General features: G+C 45.1%; 1 protein-coding gene across 2 annotated transcripts in view; it reads right to left on the bottom strand.

Moving 5' to 3' along the window:
• Nucleotides 1–15,516, bottom strand: part of TNFAIP8 (tumor necrosis factor, alpha-induced protein 8) — a 71,169-nt gene that overhangs the window by 23,917 nt on the left and 31,736 nt on the right. Inside the window, exon 1 of one of the 2 annotated variants that reach the window (XM_008580047.1) lies at nucleotides 14,453–14,548. The exons of the other annotated variant lie outside the window; for it this stretch is intronic. Coding sequence (XP_008578269.1) covers nucleotides 14,453–14,525 — 73 coding nt within the window. The 5' untranslated portion in view covers nucleotides 14,526–14,548. Of the gene's footprint in view, nucleotides 1–14,452; nucleotides 14,549–15,516 lie in introns of those variants that run through there. 2 annotated transcript variants of the gene reach the window in all.

Here is a 15,516-nt window from a genome sequence, read left to right as displayed (position 1 = left end):
GTGTGATGATTTTAAAGGAGCTGAAAATAAAAGAGGTGTAAAAACCAACAGAACACCAATACCCTGAAATAAGTTTCAATCTGTATAACAGAAAAGGTCAGGTGAAATGATGGCCTGGAAAAAAAATGAGAAAGCAGAGTGGTTGGCTTTGAACTTTGATACTCATCAGACACGTTACAATAAGTGACAAAGACCTATTCTGTCCAGAAATCCCCCACTTTATTTTTAAGCCTGGAAACTGGTTGGTCATATCTATACTGAACACTTCCTGTCCAAGGGCATGCTGATGGCAACAACTGCCAAGTTTAGTAGCTGCCTACATTTAGTCAATTGAGTCATTCATGAAATAAAAAACAGCATCAAGCATTAAAAAAAAAAAAAAAATGCCTAACTGAAGCTCTGAAAGATATACAATAAAAACAGGTTTGACTATTTCACAAAACAGGGATAGATGGTGTCATGAAAAAAATAGAAAGAAAACAGACAGTACTACTTTAAGAGACTATTTGCTGATAGGTTCTGTGATATTCTACCACGACTACCAAATACAACAGTTCTCCCACTCCCATCCTCTACAATAGTCCAGTTGACATTCCACATCTTCACTACAAACATGTCCAAGACTGCAGAATGACTTAAGGAACTAACTAACAACAACAAAAAACACAATGTATTCCTTTTTAATTTGGTCCAATTACATTTTAAAGGAAGGGTCGTCTGAGAATTCTAAAGAAACAGGACTGCAGAGTACTAAAATAGATCAAGAATGTACAATTTATCAAATAGTCTATTGATCACAGTGTTACGTTAAGAACCCATCTTTGGGAAAGAGAGGAAAACAATTAAGGATTTATAGCCACCTTGAGGGCTGTGTCAGGCTTCAGCTAGACTGCCTCTCCCAGCAGCAATGATAATTTACCTAATCAACCCTCACGCAAGTTGAAACAAGCCAGCTAAAGTTCCATTGCTGAGAAACACAAGGAACACTCCCCCATACCCTTAACCAGACGCCCAGAGGGGTGACCCCAAGGCGTGCTGGGATAGGTGGCAAGGGCAGGACCGCCAAGTAAGCACCCCTGCACTTCTAGGGTTATCTGGTCAAGGGAGCCAACTAATTTAAACCACTTTACACATAAAAAACCCCAAGCCGGGAATTCTTCAGTGAGCCTGCTTACCATCAGACTTGTTCATGAGGCAAATCCCCAGGAGGCAGGTATAGCTTCACCAGGAGGGGGTGATGACACTATCCCTCCCACCAGCCCTCCAGAAAACGGGTGGCACGATGCAGCAGACAGCTTTGAAACGTTTCCCACCAGCTGGCACAACTGCTTTCCTAATNTAGTCAATTGAGTCATTCATGAAATAAAAAACAGCATCAAGCATTAAAAAAAAAAAAAATCTGCCTAACTGAAGCTCTGAAAGATATACAATAAAAACAGGTTTGACTATTTCACAAAACAGGGATAGATGGTGTCATGAAAAAAATAGAAAGAAAACAGACAGTACTACTTTAAGAGACTATTTGCTGATAGGTTCTGTGATATTCTACCACGACTACCAAATACAACAGTTCTCCCACTCCCATCCTCTACAATAGTCCAGTTGACATTCCACATCTTCACTACAAACATGTCCAAGACTGCAGAATGACTTAAGGAACTAACTAACAACAACAAAAAAACACAATGTATTCCTTTTTAATTTGGTCCAATTACATTTTAAAGGAAGGGTCGTCTGAGAATTTTAAAGAAACAGGACTGCAGAGTACTAAAATAGATCAAGAACGTACAATTTATCAAATAGTCTATTGATCACAGTGTTACGTTAAGAACCCATCTTTGGGAAAGAGAGGAAAACAATTAAGGATTTATAGCCACCTTGAGGGCTGTGTCAGGCTTCAGCTAGACTGCCTTTCCCAGCAGCAATGATAATTTACCTAATCAACCCTCACGCAAGTTGAAACAAGCCAGCTAAAGTTCCATTGCTGAGAAACACAAGGAACACTCCCCCATACCCTTAACCAGACGCCCAGAGGGGTGACCCCAAGGCGTGCTGGGATAGGTGGCAAGGGCAGGACCGCCAAGTAAGCACCCCTGCACTTCTAGGGTTATCTGGTCAAGGGAGCCAACTAATTTAAACCACTTTACACATAAAAAACCCCAAGCCGGGAATTCTTCAGTGAGCCTGCTTACCATCAGACTTGTTCTACTTCTAGGGTTATCTGGTCAAGGGAGCCAACTAATTTAAACCACTTCTACACATAAAAAACCCCAAGCCGGGAATTCTTCAGTGAGCCTGCTTACCATCAGACTTGTTCATGAGGCAAATCCCCAGGAGGCAGGTATAGCTTCACCAGGAGGGGGTGATGACACTATCCCTCCCACCAGCCCTCCAGAAAACGGGTGGCACGATGCAGCAGACAGCTTTGAAACGTTTCCCACCAGCTGGCACAACTGCTTTCCTAATTCGTCATCTGCCGCTGTTTGTGCGCTTTTAGAGGAAATCATTTTTATAAATCATAAGAAAGTTACTAGAAATCCAAGCCAACACAGCACAGCCCTGGCTTCTGACTGGCTCCGATTTAGAAGTTGGAACAGCAGGAGCATTCCTCAATGTCATGTCCTTGTTTATGGGCTCCCGCATTAATCCCGCCTGAGAAGAACTGGAGGGCTTCTGTGTCCTCCAAATGCCACCATTCCACTGGCTGCAAGTCTGCACAGACTTTGGAGACCAGCACCCCATTCTACCTCCTGTTAACTACAAAATGAAACAAAATAAGCGAACTGCTCAAACTTCTGTCTCTTGCCTAATTGCACTACTGCTCACCTCTCCAGTGCTGCACAAGTTACTTTTTTTTTCCCCCCATTTTACTCCTCCCTTCCTTTCTATCCACACTCCTACTTCTTCCCCGAAGCTCTGCATCTGGCCTGGATCCCACCCTGTGGCTCCCACCCGCTCCCACTCCCCATCCCTTCCACTCACTATTTCTCCCTCATTGATCCCTTGAAATTGAAATCTACCAAATGGCTGCTCCCTTGACTTCCTTCACCATTCTGATTTCCCAATAGTGCTTTCTCTTCTCTTTCAGAAGGTGCTACTTGTCCCTCAATTCTACCTCCTTGAAAACTATCCTGAGCGACTCCTTTAATGATCTCCTTTTTTCTGAAGAATTTAAGTCCTATGTTTAGACTTGTGATATTAAGGAGAGGTGCATTTTCATCCTAGATATTTCATAACCAACTGACTCAGTTCTAATTTTAACCCTTAAAAGGTGAAAATGGTTTTATAAGTGTTTAACAATATAGGAGAACAGTGCATTCATACTTTACTTTTAAGAAATAACTTTACAGGAGGAAAAAGTTTCTTGGGGCAAGCCCACCCTTCCATGCTTTTTAGAGAATGTGAAACGAGGACTTAATTGAGTGACTAGGCAGGCCCAGGCAGGGTTCTTCTTTGTGTGTGATTATAAGCCTCCTTATTTATACAGCACCTCCTGAGTGAAGCCATGCAAGCACTGAGCTTTCCACAAACATTATCTCAAGGACAAGCCATCTAGCATATTTCCACTGGTGTGACAACCACTTAACACACCTCAGGAGAAATTTAAAATTTCTCAGAATACCTCAGCTTACTAGTGTGGCCCAAATCCTACTTAATATGTTTAAGACTCAAGTCTTAAGAGTTACAGATTATACGCCATCAGAAGCATCAGTGGTTTTCCAAGACATGCACTCATGTCACAGGAAGGAAAAACACAGGGAGAGAGAAAGTGAAGGTGAAAGGGAAGAGAGAAAAGTTCTCTGACTTCTCAGAGTGACCAGAGCTTTTCCACAGTATGAAGACTGGCGTGATACTGTGATATAATTAAAAATATGTATTTATTCCTTGTCCCTGGCTCCTTGCCAGAGCTGCTAAAACTTGGAATTTCTTGAGTGATAGGTATAAGAGGGGTGTCTTTTGTTACTCATAATAAGTCCCTTATTAAGGCTGAAAGTCAACCTTACCTGAGTTTATGCTAATAAGGTGACTCATAAACCAGAATGGAACTGGTTACCTGAGAAACCAACCAGGTAAAGATTATAGGGTTGGAACTTTCAGAGGGGCTGGAGATTGAGTCCAAACACCACTGGCCAATGATTTGATCCCACGTGGAGGTGCTGGGAGGGTGGCCTGCCTGGAGAGGGCCTGGAAGCTTGTGCCCTTCCACCACACCTTGTCCTATGCATCTCTTCCATTTCGCTCTTACTGATTTGAACCTTTATAATTAACCAGTAAATGTTTCCCTGAGTTTTGTGAGCTGTTCTCACAAATTATTGAACCTGCAAAGAGGGTCATGGGAACCCCCAATGTATAGCCAGTTGGTTGGAAGTAAAGGAGGCCTGGACTTGTGATTTGTGTCTGAAATGGGGGGCCGTCTTGTGGGACTGAGCCCTTAACCTGCAAGGTCTGCTCTAACTCTGGGAAGTTAGTGTCAGAACTAAGTTAAATTGTAGGACATCCAGTCAGTACCTGCCAACAATTGGAAAACTGGTTGGTGTGGGGAAAACGCTCCCATGTTTGGTGTCAGAAGTGTTGTGAGCACAGGAAAAGGTTTTTTCTTTTTTAAGCTGGGTGAAACTTCCCACCTATATTTACTGGTTGCCCTCACGCACCAGTGCTTATTTTGTGTGATGCCACAGACAGGCCTGCAGGCACGCTCTTCCATCACCCTCGAATGCGATGGGGTGGAGATCAGGAAAGGGATCTGCTCTAGGACTTGGAAAGCATGTGGAAATGGAGACAATGGACCAATTTCTCAGGGGACTGGGGCACTTGTTCACAGCACGGACAGTCATCTCCTGGGCCCCAAGTGCCTTCTCTTATTCCCTTAGTCACCCACAAAATACTAACTGAATACCAAAGATGTGTTCCCATCCCTTAGTAGATGAGCTCCTCAAATCCAGGCTCCTGGCTTTCGCTGAGACCGACTTCAACAGAGGCCCCCCAAAAAGGCGAAGCACTCTTCCACCATACCTCTTTTTAGAACCCATCTTTGGGACCACTGCCTCTACAGGATCTCATCCTCCCAGCTTCTAAAACCATCTTCTCTCCTCATTTCTTCCTACCTCCTGAGCTACTCCATTTCTATTTCCTTTATTAGTTCCACCTACCTTTTCCCCCTACAAAAGTGGGTATTCTCAGAGGCTCAATCCTCTCCTCTCTCTACAGCCTTTCCCTCAGAGATCACTTATTAGGGGAGTCAACTCTCACAGACATTTGTGTCCAGGCTCCTTATACCCAGGCTCAGTCTTGTCCTCAAGACCAACTCATGGCTCTCATCAGCTTGGTAGTCCTAAAAACACTTCTGAGCATCTGCTCTCTTCCACCCAGCTCAAACTCCTCCAATTACTTAAAATAACTGTGTCTCCTTCCTAGAAGGTATCTCAAGCATGCTTTAGTCTAATATCAAGGCTCCCATTTTTCTGATGAGGAAACTGAAGTTCAGAGAGATTAAGTGTTGAAGGTTGCACAAACAACCAGAGGCAAAGCCAAGAGTAGAACACCAGTCTCCTGACTTCTACTGCCTTGTCTGTTACCTATAGCGTTCCTCTGGAAAGCCTGGCTTCTAATCTGGCCCCAGGTACTGCTACAACATCACCCACCAATGCCTCCATGAACCTACACTTCTGTAAAGTTCCTTCCTGATCCCGGCATATAGCATGTGCAGGTCGAAGCCTGGCTTCTAATCTGGCCCCAGGTACTGCTACAACATCACCCACCAATGACTCCATGAACCTACACTTCTGTAAAGTTCCTTCCTGATCCCGGCATATAGCATGTGCAGGTCCCCTGTCTGTCACATGTTCTTCTCTCCACTTGCTTTAAAGGACCTAGCTGAAGTGCAAGTTACTCCTCTGTAAGGTCACTGCTGTCCATCATGACTTTTGGTGCATACTCCCTCTTCTGGATCCTCCAAGGATCCACTGTCTGATCCTCTGAGCTGTGCTCAGATTCTAAGTTCCCTGTCATGTATTTTTGTCCTATGAATGCACATATGCTATATGCAATGCCCCAAACCAGTTCTTTGAGGCAGGATCATCCACACACATATCCCTGCTTCCCCAGGCCCTGCAGAAGAGGTACTGGCTCAGTCCACATTTGTTGCTCAAGTATCTGAAGCCCAGGGAAGGCAGCAGTGGATAAGGAAGGGAGGCTGCACCCAGGGAGGAGGAGTCTACTGGACTGTCCATGGCAGAACAGCCTGTGCTTCTGGGGACATGTCTGGTCCCCAGCTCCTCAGCCTAGCTGAGTGGGCCACATGAAAACGTACCTGAGCCAGGTGAGCGGACATCAAGCATAAATAGCATGTCAAACTGGAGGGAAAGCTCATGAATTACTGATTCTCTTCTTAACAGCCAACCCTGACTTGGACAAATAAGTTCTTAAGGCTTTAGGAGCCTAACGCTGTCATAGTCACGTAAGGCGTTCTGCTTAGTAGTCTCTTTGCTTTACCAATCTCCTTGAAAGAAACTTTGCTCCTAGTTATTTATAAAATTAAATCTTGTTCGTCACTACAAAGCTGGAGAATATATTACCACTTAAGTCCACAGATGATATTACAAACACAAACTCAACCCCTTCCCCTCACATCTTTAAAACCATAAATACCATAAGGCACCAGCCTCATAATGCAGACTTTGTACAGCCTTACAGATTCCCAGAGTAGCACTCCCCCAGCAATTTACTCCCAACTCAGCAGTTAGTCACTCTGGATGCACTGCAGCGCTATGTCTAACTCTTCTTCAAGGTTTGTAAGCCCTTAGAACAAGACTTAAGCAACTGCGCTCCAGATATCTTGGTCAGTGGCTGGGAGAGCAGTGGCTGCAGCTCCACTGTCACTTCCTGAAGAAGGTGCTGTGACTCTCACAATGCACCAGGCCTGCCACAGTGTGCTCCAGGGAAAGCGAGGCTGTGGGATGCCCATCTGCTCCTGCAAGTGCACATCAGTGTCAGAATGCTGACTCCCTTCCCACCTGCACACACACATACCTCCTCCCTGAGGACCAGCATCCCTACCCAAACAGCACCCTCAACAGTTCATTTTTCCTGAGGATATTAATAAGTCACCAATATGAAACAACTGAACTTTTCTCCTCTATGATAAATACTTGGCCAGGTATTGGTCCCTTTTTTTTCTTGCGGAAGTCTCTACTTTTCATTTCCGTGAAGAGTTATAATTACCAGGAGGTGGGACGATGCTGATTCTGAGGCCCCAGAAGGTTCTGCAAGGTTGCCTGCTAGCACAGTGTGCTTGGGAGGCAGCAGTCAGTCAGACTGCTGTCCTGGCACTAGACTGACCTGTCACTTGACTGGCAAACTGATTGATCAAAACAAGCTTCTTGATCAATCCACCAGAAAATTGGGGACCCCAGCTATGGCAGACTACAGTGAGATAGACTCAAGGTAACCCGGAGCTCAGAGGATGCACTGCAGAAGTACTGAAGAACAGTGTAGACACCTGTTAAATGATATTCAGACCAAGGACAGCCACCATTGAGAGTACAAATGCCTGTGCATAATCCCCAATGAATTAATATATCACCGGGAGATATGAAGAATTGACCAAGTGCAATACAACCGTGCTAAGAATCACTCACTGTGAATACACATCTTGCAGATTTTAAAGCAACTTGAAACTTAGTTGGGTGCTACAGAATAGCCCAGTTGTTACAACAAAACACACACATAACTGAATCTTTTCTCACTTCAGTGACCCATATCCTCCATTTTCAAACTGGCCACTGCTGCAGGAAGTGAGGACCCTCCCTTGTCCCACAGGTCCTTGGGTCCCTCTCACTGTAGTGGGCTCCAGGCACCTCCTACCCAGCCCTGGTGGGCTCCTAGATGTCACGCATCAGGGGTTAGAAAGATGCACTTGAGAACCCCTGTGTTCTTGGGCAGCTGCCAAGAGGCAGGAGGAGATAGAAAGAATCAGGGCCAGGACTCTTCTCTTTCTACTCCTCCAAGAGACCTGGTCCCTCTACTCCTCATTTCTCAAATTGGGGTACATGCAGACCCTGAGAGTATCTTCCTGAGTGCCAAGCTTACTTGAGGATGAGGGAAGGCATCTTTTGGACATTACTGGAAATACCACGTAAGCGTTGAAAGCACAGGCTCTATGGTGAGTCCACTTCAGTTCAAATCCTGATTCCAGCTTTTCTAGCTGCTACAGGTTAAATGTGTCTCCCAAAAGCTCACATATTGGAAGATTGACCCCATTATAACAGTGCTAAGAGGATGGGAAAACCAATTATGGTATTTGAATGGTGGAGCCTTTCCTTTTCTAGCTGCTACAGGTTAAACGTGTCTCCCAAAAGCTCACATATTGGAAGATTGACTCCATTATAACAGTGCTAAGAGGATGGGAAAACCAATTATGGTATTTGAATGGTGGAGCCTTTAAGAGGTGATTAGACTGTGAGGACTGTGCCCTTATGAATGGACTGATCCATTCAAGAAGTAATGGACATGATTCTGATGACTTTATAAGAAGAGGGAGTAAGAAGTTTAGCTCTCTCCTGCTCAGCCCATTCTCTCCATGTGTGTCACTTTAGAGTCACCACCAAAAAGAAGGCACTCACCAGATGTTCCCCCAGACCATGGACTGCCCAGTCTCTGAAACTCTAAGAAACAAATTTTACTTCTGTATAAATTACCCAGTTTCAGATATTCTAAGCAAAAGAAATAGACTAGTACACTAGCTCAGTAGCTTTAGGTATAGCTTTTAATCTCTCTGAACCTGTTTTCTTAGTTGTTAAGTGGCATGAACATAAAGAGTTATTACACAAGTACTGAAAGAGGTAATATACATAATAAGATGCTCAGCACCATGTCTGCCATATGGAAGAGCTCAATACATTTTAGTTCCAATATTATTTCTTCAGCCTTCAAGGAAATTTGAGACACTGGCAAGCCACTGTGGGCCCTGACCCCAGTGATCAAAGACACATGCTTGTTTTTGCCTCTGCTATTAAGAGTACTTTAGTGGAAAACTTAAGAAACCCTAAATAGGTTTGTCCTCTAGGTTTAGAAGGCACTATTCCTATAAAGTGAGGCTGGACAACTCTTAAATAGAACTCTAAAAGGTTTCACCATATCGTGTAACCTCATTTTAAATTAATTAATTTAATAAGGTTTTATTTGACCCTCCTATATGAGAGGCCCTAGGTCTTACACTTGAGATTCAGGAAAAAAAAAAAAAAAGAAGCACAAACCTTGCTGTCAAAGAGCTTATAATGAAGTGGAGGTGAAAGAAAACTAATAACTATAGTACAGGGTGAAAACGCAGTACCACTGAAGGAAGTACAGAGGATTGTGGGAATGCCCTGGGGGAGCATATTATCCACTTAAGGAAGAGCAAGAGAGTGATCCCAGCAAAGGAAACAACACTTGCTGAGGGAATGAGGAGGTAAATAAACAGGGAAACACTAGGGTTGGATGGATCAGTCGAGTGGTGTGATAGATATTTGTTACGGTTTTGGAGATTCACACAAGAACTCCTTTCCTGTTTTGGAGAAGCCTGCATTTTGCAAGTGGTTGCAGGAGACAGACTTCTATCTTCTACTATCAAAGCTGGACAAAAAAGTTCTCTCCCCTCTAGCAGCAAGGAGCCGGTACATGACCTAGCCTTGACCAATCAGATGGCTCATGTCTGGGATTTTGAATGTTGAGGATGACCAAATATTCAGCCACATCTGGAGCCCCAGCACTGGCAAAACTAAAAACACAGAGGCAGTGAAGGCAGTGATGAGGTCCTAACTAGATGATCCTTGGGTATGTCTTTGACTGCATTTCCTGATGCATTTCTAGAGGCTAATTTCCAGCCTTTTAGTGGATGTGTGAAGTACCCAATATCCTTCCAGTAAATTTTTCTGTTTATGATAGCAGGGATCAAGTTCCATTTCTTACAACCAAAAACCCTGATGACAGAGATGTTTACTGTAATAATTAGGGTACAAATGCTACAGGCCTGAACCAGGGCAGGGATAGGGGAGATAAAGAGAAGGAGACGGGGCTGGCCAATTAGCTCAGTTGGTTAGAGTGCAGCCTGATAACCCCAAGGTCATGGGTTCAGCTCCCAGTACCAGACAAACACCAAAAAAAAAGAGAGAGCGAGAGCAAGAGAAAAGGAGATGCATTCAGTAGACAATGGAGAGGAGGAAGTGCCAGGTCTTGGCGACCAGCTGGAAGCAGAAGATAAAGGATACGGCAGAGTTAAGGACAACTTCTAGTTTGTAGTTTGGGAGCCAAAGAGAAGGCAATGATATTCAGTGAAAATACAGGAGGATCAGATTTGTGGATAGCAGAAAAGGTTGGGCTTAGTTCAGACCTATTGAATTTAAGATACTTGTATAACATTCAAAACATGATGTCTACCAGGATGCTGGTTGCACAGGTGGTTCTTAGAAAAGCCCAGGTTAGAGATCTAGGAAATTAGAATGAAACAAACTAGAAAAAACCAGGAGAGTATAGTGTCATAGGAACCAAGGAAGGACTTTAAGATTGCAGGGATTCTGGTCTCCTAGTGTCAAATGAAGTATGTTCCAAAAAAAAAGTAAAAATCAGGCAAGTAAAAATCAGGACCAAAAATATGAATGCAGGGTCACTGGTGATTTTGCCACCTGGGAAATTACTGATTTTGGCAAATGCAATTTTTGTGTAATAGTGGAGAGAAAGACGGACTTCAGTGGGAGGAGAGATGAGAAAAAGTGAGAAAATTGGAACCATGCTAAAGTTTGTTTTTGTTTTAAAAAAAGGTTTGTATAAAAAGAGATAAGCAATGCCTAAAATTGGACAAAGAGCTGGTGACTAACTTTAAAGAGTGGAGATCATTCATTCATTCACTCATTCTACAATATTTAATGAGCACTCCTTACTGTGTAGATCCTGGAGATACAGTAGGGAATAAAAGAGACATGGTCTTTCCTTCAAGAGCCTGTGGTCTAGAAAAGAAGAGATGTGAAACCGTGTGGTGAGTGCCAGCAAGTAAAGGAATAAGTGCTCTGAGAGAGGACAACAGGGGATCTGAGTTCAGGTTGGTAGTTCAGAAAAAGCCCCTCTGAGGAGCTGACCAAGAAAAGGGGGTCAGGTGGAGAGAAGGATATTTTGGTCAGAAAGACCAGCAAGTGCCAATGGCCTAGAAGGGGGAGCTTGAGCTCATCTACATACAGAAGGGAAGGAGCCAGGAAAGACATTGGGCAACTGGCACAGAAGGATTCCAAGATGGAAAGAGTGGCACTCTGCAGTAGAAGTGACACCTGCTCCACAGACACCGGGAGGGCGGGTGTGGATGAAGCTGAGTCTGTCAGTTTGGGAGCAGGAAGATGAGAGATTGTCTAATGGCTACTGTTTTCTGTGAAATATCAGGCCTGGTGAGGCACGAGAGAACTGGGCAAGGTGGTGGTGGGAAATGCAACTGTGGGCAATGGAGAAGAAAGCTGAGCTTACTGACCACTCGCCTTTACGCTTTTCCAGGTCCTTACCAAGTGACACCCCTCAACAATGGCTTTCTTGATTTCTGGTTCCAAAGCTGCAATAACCAGGGCAAAGGAGTCCTTGGATCCCTTGATGCTTAGTACTATAAAGATCTTCAGAGATCTCAACTGCCATTCATTTTTACTACTTTATAATTAAGTAATTTACTCAACAGGAAGCAGCTAAATGCCAAATATGTGGCCATCAGCCTGTCTCGTCAGGAAGCCCCCATCCACTGTTAACTGTTGATATCCTCTTTCCAATGGCCTTCCCCTTTTTTAATAAAGTAGGTTTCTCCCTTCATTTCCCTTGCTTTCCTATTCATTTTATGTCTGGATATCTTAAGCTCATTCAGCTTTTAATAAACCAAGGCCTGGATTATTTTTCTCTGTTTAATACTCAAGCACAATCACCTATTCATTTTTTAGCAGGCAAAATTAAGCCAATTCTTTAGGAGGTGGCTATAGGCTGAGGACGAAGGTTCAGCACCCCTGGCACAGAGTCAAGTACGTTCCAAGCTATGATGGCTTAACAATATCCCCAGTCATTTGCTTCTACATTCATGCACATACACAAATATGCTGGCCTCCAAGGACTTCTGAATCTGACTTGATATTTTTTTCAGATTCAATCCCAAACAAAGTATAATAGTCTCTCACTGCGGTTCAGAATAATGACTTAAAAGTATCTTTACATTCCTTTATAGCAAATCAGGCAGGAAGCATCCAAAGGCAATTTTCTTGCAATGTATGCATTGGGAAGAGCTCATGGTGATCTCACATAAATGGGATACATAAGTCTGCCAGGATGGGGGGAAAAAGCTAACTTTAAGAGGAGGGGGAAATACTAGTTAGGATAGAGAAGTAAGACAACTGAATATTTACACATATAGCTCCTTTCATAGACATCCGAGTGGTGGTAGCTAAACGAAGGGTTCTAGTTCACAGCCAATGACCAGCCTTGCAGGAACTGCTCAGGACACACACACACACACAAAATATGGAGATACTCATCCTTTATTTCCTGGCAGAAGCTACAACGATTCTATCTGGAAAATAAAGTATATTTGATCAATCTTCCTCAAGAATAATTCACTATCCTACCCTAATTGCTATCAATTTAAAACTTTAGCACCTCAGATTATTTTAAAAGAAACATTCTGGGCTTTCTTTAAAAAGCAGAGAGTCCAGATCATTTGCAGCACATCTGCACAGTGTAAATGATGGCAAGTGAAGGGAGGATGAGTTCCAAGCAGAAGGGCATGAACCCCCTCACTCGTTTGCAGGCTGCTTCCAAACGAACAACCGCAGAGTTGGGTGAGGAGGGAAGATTGTGGAAGTTGCTAGAGGAATGTATAATACATACTTCAGGATACTGTTTTTCACTCTCTCTCTGTTCCCTCTTTCCCAAAAGAAGAAAAGCATGCCTGGGAGAAAATGCCAACTTAAGTGCTACTTGTAACTCATACAAATTTCCTCGTTGGATTCTCTCGGCCTGGTTCCTATTTTCTCTCTGTTCCCTCTTTCCCAAAAGAAGAAAAGCATGCCTGGGAGAAAATGCCAATTTAAGTGCTACTTGTAACTCATACAAATTTCCTCGTTGGATTCTCTCGGCCTGGTTCCTATTGGCCTTGGACTACTTTTCACTTTCGATAAACCGCTGTTATAAAGACATAGAAAAGAAAAACATCCACCAGCACACAACTCCATCAGAACAGAGGCCACCGCAAGAAAACATTAATTCCCCCACGCTCCACATGAAGCTCAAAAACAACGCTCCTGGCTGTCATTTCTCATTCAGGCCAGCCCCATGTTTCTATTATACAAGCCGCCTTTTTACTGACTGTTTCCCTCACACAGCATAAGGTAAACGTCAGCCCACAGAGACTACATTATGGAACACAGAGCTGTACTTTAGGAGTAGAATCAGTAAAACACAGAAGAGGACAAGTTTCAAGGGCTCTGCCTAACCGATGTCTCCCAAATGGAGAAATGATGGGGTTCCTTCCTGCTCCTCTGGCAGCCAGAGTTGCTGTGATTGATTTGAAATGTACCAGTTGCCCAAGACGCTACTTGAAATGAAAGGGAATTTCACAACCTTGAACAGTCTCTCCTCTTACTCTCTAAAGTTCCCCAACCACCCCCACTCCCACCCCCCACTTACAAAGAGGACTTTTGTATACATAAAGTTCTAGGGAACAAAGCATACAAACACTCACACACAGATAAACTCCCCAAACTAACACCAGCGTATAATTGTGTTTTGGTTGGAGCTTTTCCAGCCCTGTCACCCGTTCTCTGTTAGGAGTAAATGAAACCCTTTGCTTTTGCAAAGTTAAAAACAGACAAACTCTCCTCAGTTTCAAGTGCACAAGGCCGCCCTCATCTTTTAACCCCCTTGAGCCCCAGCAAAACGAACTCACTGCCGAAAAGCCAGCAAGGGGGGTGGAATCCTATTCCCCAAATAAAGATCTTTCACTTCTCCCCCTCACCCAGCTTCCCCTTTTAGCCGGAAACGTACTGCGTTTCTAATTTCTGAGACGCCTTTTCAAGGGATCCTCCACTCAGGGTTCTATCAGGGGACCCGGCTTTCCCGTCCTGTTGCAGGCAAGCAGCCCTCTCCCAACCAAGCACATTTTGCACGCTTGGCGTCAAATTGAGGCTCGTTCGTTTCCAGAGAAATTTACAAAGCAGGTTTTAGTGGGCTGGCTGAGCTAGGTCCGACTCTTGCTCCCTCCTTTCCGGATCGGCTGCCTGGTGAGAGGGGCAGCCGCGCCGGGGGCTGGGCTCTGCACACCAGCTCCAGCTGGGCGGCGAGGGCGCGGGGGAAGCGGACAGAGCACCCCGCTCACTTTAAAGCTCCCATCTGTGCCTACGACTGCCTTGCTCACATTCCTCCGCAGAGCTTGGCCAGCCCCCGCGAGAACTCAAACTCGTACCTTCTTTGGATTCTTCTGCTTCGGAGTGCATCGTGTCAGGGTAACCGGCTGCAGGGACGAGTACCGCTGACATGCACTGGGACGAGCCGCAAGTTTGCCCGGCAGCCAGTATCCGCACACGACAGCAAACAGAAGGAAGGAAAGCCACTAAAATCAAAATCTCTCCGGGGCGGGGGGGCTGGTTGTGGTGCCGGGATTTTCAGGGGGAAAGTTCTGCAAGAGCGACGAATCGCGTTTCAGCTGCACGGCGGAGTCCGCCCCCAGAGCAGAGCCGCACGCCCGGCCGGTCGCCGCAGGGCGGAGGCGCCCTGGCGTGGCTGGCGGGGCCCCGACGCAGGCAGGTGGGGAGGAGGCCCAGACGGCAGCCGACTCTCCGGAGAGTGGGGCCGGGGGTGCCGCCGGCAAACGCACTGCAATGGGCCGCGCCAGGAAATAAACGTGCAATAAAGCAACAAGTCTCTCCTCAGCGCGCGCTGCATTTTACATAAACAATAAGTGCATATAGGGTAGAAGAAATACTTCTGTATCTTTGGGTTACATTTTTAGACGCTCATTAGACTTTCCTTGTCTTGGGGTCTCACATGCAAAAAATGACCGATTTTAAATTTGCTCTGTCTTGCGCGTTATATTTGCAGGGAAACAATGTGGACATTGTCCATGGGGTTGGAAAGACCAGCTTCGCAAGGCACGACTTTCTAGGTCCCAGACCCGGGCCTTCTGAAAAAAGTAGGGCGGCCTCCACCTCGTACCTTTGCACTGGAAAAGCGGACCAGGCGGCTCATTACTAGGCAGAGCCCCTGGCCATCACGCCCCCTGAAACCCAGCCCGGGCGCACCAGCCGCTAGAGCGCCATTCCCTGCCCGCGCTACTCGCAACCACTGGGGAGACAAATTCCTATACAGTGCCACAGGGAGAGGTTTGCAGGCTTGTGAAATGCTGATAGAATTAAGAGGCCTGCGAGCCTTGACAAAGGATCTCCATTCTGCCCCCGGGTGGGTCTGGCCCACGGGCTGCTACCACTGGCTGAGAGGAAGTCGCCTAAACTCGGGGAACCTTGGTTTTCC

Source organism: Galeopterus variegatus, unplaced genomic scaffold (assembly GCF_000696425.1).
Source record: "Galeopterus variegatus unplaced genomic scaffold, G_variegatus-3.0.2 Scaffold2007, whole genome shotgun sequence".
Taxonomy (NCBI): domain Eukaryota; kingdom Metazoa; phylum Chordata; class Mammalia; order Dermoptera; family Cynocephalidae; genus Galeopterus; species Galeopterus variegatus.
The sequence above is the reverse complement of the archived record's forward strand: the minus strand, read 5'-3'. Positions and strand labels throughout refer to the sequence as shown.